We start from the raw sequence: 4,889 nt of genomic DNA, 5'->3' as shown, positions 1-4,889 counted from the left end.
ATTTAGACAAAATGCTTGAAACACAAACCCTGTTCCTGTGACCAAAGAATGACAATCCAAGTATTACACTACAAAACTATACATGAAACACTTAAAACCAAAGAGCAAAGCTTAACAATAGCAAGTTAGGTTGAAGAAGAAGAAGAAGCTATCAGTAGGAAAAATCGTCGTCATCGTGGATTTGAATACGTTGTTGCTGTTGGGTGAGATCGTTAATATCCTTAACGATATCGAACACAGCTTCGGGCTGAGCGAGTTTAAGTGAATTTTCCGACATCCTCTTCAGCTCATCTCTCTTGTTGCTGAACCATTCTGCCACGATCTTTGCTGTTTCTTTGGGGCTTCTTGTGAAAACTCCTGCTCCATTGTCCACAACATATGGCACATTGCCCTTTTCCTATACAAAATCCGAAATGTTTCCCTCTGTTATTTAGGGTTTCTTTTTAACCCTTTGGATGTAACCGTGGAAGGGTTTGTTTTGTTCATTCACCTGTCCGGGAATGTAGTCGTTGAGTATGATCGGGAGGCCTCGGATCAACGCTTCCGCTATCGTACCAGGACCAGCCTAGAATCCGAAACATGGATTAATATGAATACGCATGTGAATATTAAAAAGAGACAGTGTGTATAAATAAAGAAGAACTAGGGTTAGAAAACACAAAATGTACCTTTGTTATTATGCAATCACAAGCTCCCATCCATTTCTCCATTTGCGTCTCGAATCCACGAACCTGAAAACCGAATAAGTTACGTTTCTTCAGTATCAAATCTTACAATGTCCGAGCCAAGAATCGTTGGTTAATGGTTAGTGATCATTACCTTAAACGGAATCTTCCATTCCAAGGATGCTAATGTAAGGGCTAGAACTTTGTTTCGACCACAGATTATGATCAATTGCCCGATCGGTTTCCCGTTCTCAGCATCGTACAACGATTCTCCAAGCGCTTCAGCTGTTTTCTGAACCGGACCCATCCCTTCACCGCCTCCCATCAATAGAACGGCCGGTAAATCAGGATCCATTTCAAGCTCTTTCCTTAGTTCATCCTATACAAAACCCTTATATCCAATGTTACAGTCTATATAAATAAGCAAAAACATATATGTAATACAGCTCAAATTCAATGTGAAAACATGTTTATATAAATCTTGGAAACGTAATTTTATGTAACGAACCTTTGATAGAACGGCACGAGCGAAAGACGGTCGGATTGGTAAACCGAAGACACGGATCTGAGACTCTTCAAGACCATCTAACAATGCCCTCTTGGCCACCTCTTTCGATGGGCAATAGCATCTGTTCACTCTATGATGAAACCTGAAAAGAAAAAAAAACTCGATCAAGATTACTTACATGTGTATTGCAAACTATATATTAAATGAAAATAATCTTAAAAAATGTTAGTGAACCGAATGTTACCATGACCGGTGGCAAGTGTTGAGATCAGTGATGACTGTTACAAAAATAACTTTCTTCTTGAGGCCTTGCCATTTCATAACCCATAATGGTATGTGTTGCATCAATGGATGAACACTAATGATAATGTCCGGTTTGTATTCCATTAAACCGGTTTCTATTTCCCTGCGACCAAGAAAAAAAAAGATCATACCGGACCGGATGAGAAAAAATTTCATAAGTTAAATTACTCATCGTTAGAATAATTAAATAATATCAAGAGTTTAACAACCGTACAGAAATGAAATGCCACCATCTTCAATAATTCAAAAAGTTTATATTACTATTATACCAAATATTATCGTCATTGTATATATCTCCAAACGATATCTAAGGATATGAACGTACTATTATACACATAAAATTCGTTAATACTTAGAATACTAAACCAATAATCCATATAACATTTTAATTATTATGTTATTAATATTATATATATATATATATATGAAAATTAATTAATGGGAAACATACTTGGCGTAATAAGCGGCGAGAGCGGAGAGATAGCTGCTATGAATCCATTTGGGAGATGTGCCATGAAATGCAACCTTCCAAAGGCCAACATGCTTTATCATGAACTTGTATTGTCTCTCCATATCGTTCAATGGCCACCCCGTGTATTCCTTCCACACGTCCTTAATTATTATCTGCAACAGCAACAAAAATATATAAATATATAATTTCATATGAATCAATTTATTTTTATATACGTACTCTTTACTTCATTTCGATCGATCTGTAGATAATCTAAATTCATACTAATTATTTTAACTTTTGAATGTATAACAAAAGTGCATTTTTTTAAAAATTAGGAATACTGAAATTATGAATATATGGAATAAGAAAAAATTATTGTAAGAATAAATAAATAAATAATGGGAAAAGAACGTGGTATTAGTGTCATGCCAACGAGGCAAGGAGACAGTGGACAGTATCTCCGACAACCTGGCAAACCGAGATCTACACTACATTACGAGAAAAAAATATTTTTTTTTTCGCCGAACAAAAACAGCCATTGAATACGGCGGAAGTAATTTACAAATATACCCTTGTATCATAATCACTGCTTCATGTTTAGAATTAGAAGCAACAGTCTTTTATTGTCGTTGATGTCGATGTAAACCAAGACGAGACAAGATCTTTTCGTTGTGGAATTATTTTGTTTAAAATTTTAAATATTTCAAAATTAAAATTTCTGATAAATTTCTTGAAATGAATTAAGAACATGTAAATTTAACTACTGGAAAAAAAAAAGAACCTCCGGATAAAGGAGAAACTCCTCTCTATTACTAATTTCATCTACTTTTTTTCTTCGAATGCCATTTTAAATTAAACTCTAATAAGATCTATGATTTTAATTTCAATTCAATTAAAACCGAATATAAGAAACCGGATATCCAAATTAATTTAATAAAAACATGTTAAAACATAAATTTATATTTGTTTACAGAAAACACCGAGTATTTATCTCGATTCGAATATTTGAAAATTATGTATAAACAAAAAAAATCGAATCGAAAGTAGAAGTTTTTAAAAAAAAAGATATTTATTAAAAAGTATTTTCTAATTCTATAAAAAAAATATATAAAAAAAACGTAGGGAAATTTTTTTTACCCGGTAATCATCACCGAACTGGATATTGAAAGCATCACGAATGGCCTCGGCGGAGGCACGGTGGCCGCCGCCGGTATCGCTCATCAGAATAAGAACGGTCTTCGTCTTCTCCGCTCCCATCTGCTCCATCTCCATCGTCTCTTCCTCATCGCAAAACTCCATTCTCTGTTTCCTGTTCTTCTTCTTGTTCTGTTTCTCTCCGCCCCCTAGACTTTTCCGGCGACTTCTCCGGTCAAAATCTCCGCCGCCTAACACGAGGTTGCTGTAAACCCTTCGTAACACCGTCTCGGTCATTGAACCGGCCGGTTTACTCGGCGAGACCAGTTTCATCGCCATTAGAGTTGCTTTGGTGATTATTTGGAGAAGAAGAGCGATACCCGGATCGGGGTTTATGTCGAAGAAGAGAAATAAGAGGAGAATCCTCTTTCCTGCCACCGCCACTGCTGCCCGGAAATTTTTCCCTGGATTTTCCAGGAAACAGAGAGAAAATTAAAAACAGAGGACTGGTGGTTGTGTTTTGGTGATTTTGTTTGTTGTGTTGTTGCTTTGGGGTTTTAAAGTTCAGATAGAAGAGGGGAAATCCTCGTTTTCCCGCCACCAACGCCGGGAAAAAGTTTGCAAATTTTCCCGGAAACGGAGAGAAAATAAAAATTAGAGGAAGAGCGAGAGAGAAAGAGAGAAGACCGGTAGTTGTGTTCTCGTGACTTGTTGGTGTTTGGGGTTTTAAGGTTATGAAGACCAAGTTGTCGTTGCTGTTCTTTTTTTTTTTTTGGGAATTTGGAATTATGCTGGAATTATTCTTTTTTATGTATTTTTTTATATGTTTTAATTTGGATTTTTGGTTCTTCTTGTGGGATTTATGGTGGGGGTAGAGAGGGAAATAATGAAATCCGATGACGTCAGATGCGAATTTTATTTGGGAATCTTCGGATGTGGAGATTGAAAAGATTCGGATCTTTGCTTCTTATTCCAATTTTTTATATTTTGATTCCCTCATAGTTTTTGTGGGATTTGACGCTTATGCCCTTTGCCTGTGTACAAAAGAATTAACTCTTTATTACATATATATGTTAGATTTTTACTAGAGAAGTAAAAATGCAAACTCTTAAAAAGGCATTATAAAAAATATCCTTATTTTGCTATTTTGATTTCGAGGAACCGTCTCAATCTGTGATCTTGTGACCTATGTGAATAGAAATTTAATCTTGGTCATATTGACCATAATTTTAAATTTACGATGATCACACCCATTCATTATGTTCATATCTTATATATCTCACTAATCATTTGATAAAAAATTTATAAATTCAATGTTATGACCAAGATTAAATTTCTGATCACATGGATCACAGAGTCACAGTGGGAGAAGGGTATACTTTGAAGTCAAAATAGCAAAGTAAGGGTATTTTTGATATATTGCCCCTTAAAACTAACTTTGGTTTATGTTAGATTTTTATAAATAAAAATAAAAATGTTACTTCTTTAATATATATATATATATATATATATGTGTGTGTGAATTATAAATCTGAATTAAAAATTAATATTTTGATTCAGATATAGTAAATAGATATGATAAATATGATTGAACTAAATAAAATATAACTTATTTGAAGTAAATTTTGTTTAAAATTAAATTATTTGATATAATTATGATAAAAATAGAAATTTATTTAAAATTTAGAGAAATAAGTAAAATTTTGAAAACTTTGTAAATATATATATATATATTTCATAAAATTATAATTCAATATAGAAGTACAATAATTAAATTTTGTACAGATTAAAAAAACAAAATAAATAAATAATGGAAAAAAAAACA

At 33.5% G+C, this 4,889-nt stretch overlaps 1 protein-coding gene across 1 annotated transcript in view; it reads right to left on the bottom strand.

Moving 5' to 3' along the window:
• The window catches only part of LOC104808956 (monogalactosyldiacylglycerol synthase 3, chloroplastic), a 3,803-nt gene extending 26 nt beyond the window's left edge, over positions 1–3,777 (bottom strand). The window contains exons 1-8 of the mRNA XM_010534815.2: positions 3,068–3,777; positions 1,928–2,100; positions 1,418–1,579; positions 1,174–1,315; positions 820–1,044; positions 669–731; positions 491–565; positions 1–397 (exon numbers count right to left, since the gene is read on the bottom strand). The exon at positions 1–397 is cut by the window's left edge and continues 26 nt beyond it. Of these exons, the coding sequence (XP_010533117.1) occupies positions 152–397; positions 491–565; positions 669–731; positions 820–1,044; positions 1,174–1,315; positions 1,418–1,579; positions 1,928–2,100; positions 3,068–3,403 (1,422 nt within the window). The 5' untranslated portion in view covers positions 3,404–3,777 and the 3' untranslated portion in view covers positions 1–151. The remainder of the gene's footprint in view (positions 398–490; positions 566–668; positions 732–819; positions 1,045–1,173; positions 1,316–1,417; positions 1,580–1,927; positions 2,101–3,067) is intronic.
• Positions 3,778–4,889: the final 1,112 nt, after the last annotated feature.

Source organism: Tarenaya hassleriana, unplaced genomic scaffold, assembly GCF_000463585.1.
Source record: "Tarenaya hassleriana unplaced genomic scaffold, ASM46358v1 Cleome15, whole genome shotgun sequence".
NCBI classification, from domain to species: Eukaryota; Viridiplantae; Streptophyta; class Magnoliopsida; order Brassicales; family Cleomaceae; genus Tarenaya; species Tarenaya hassleriana.
The sequence above is the reverse complement of the archived record's forward strand: the minus strand, read 5'-3'. Positions and strand labels throughout refer to the sequence as shown.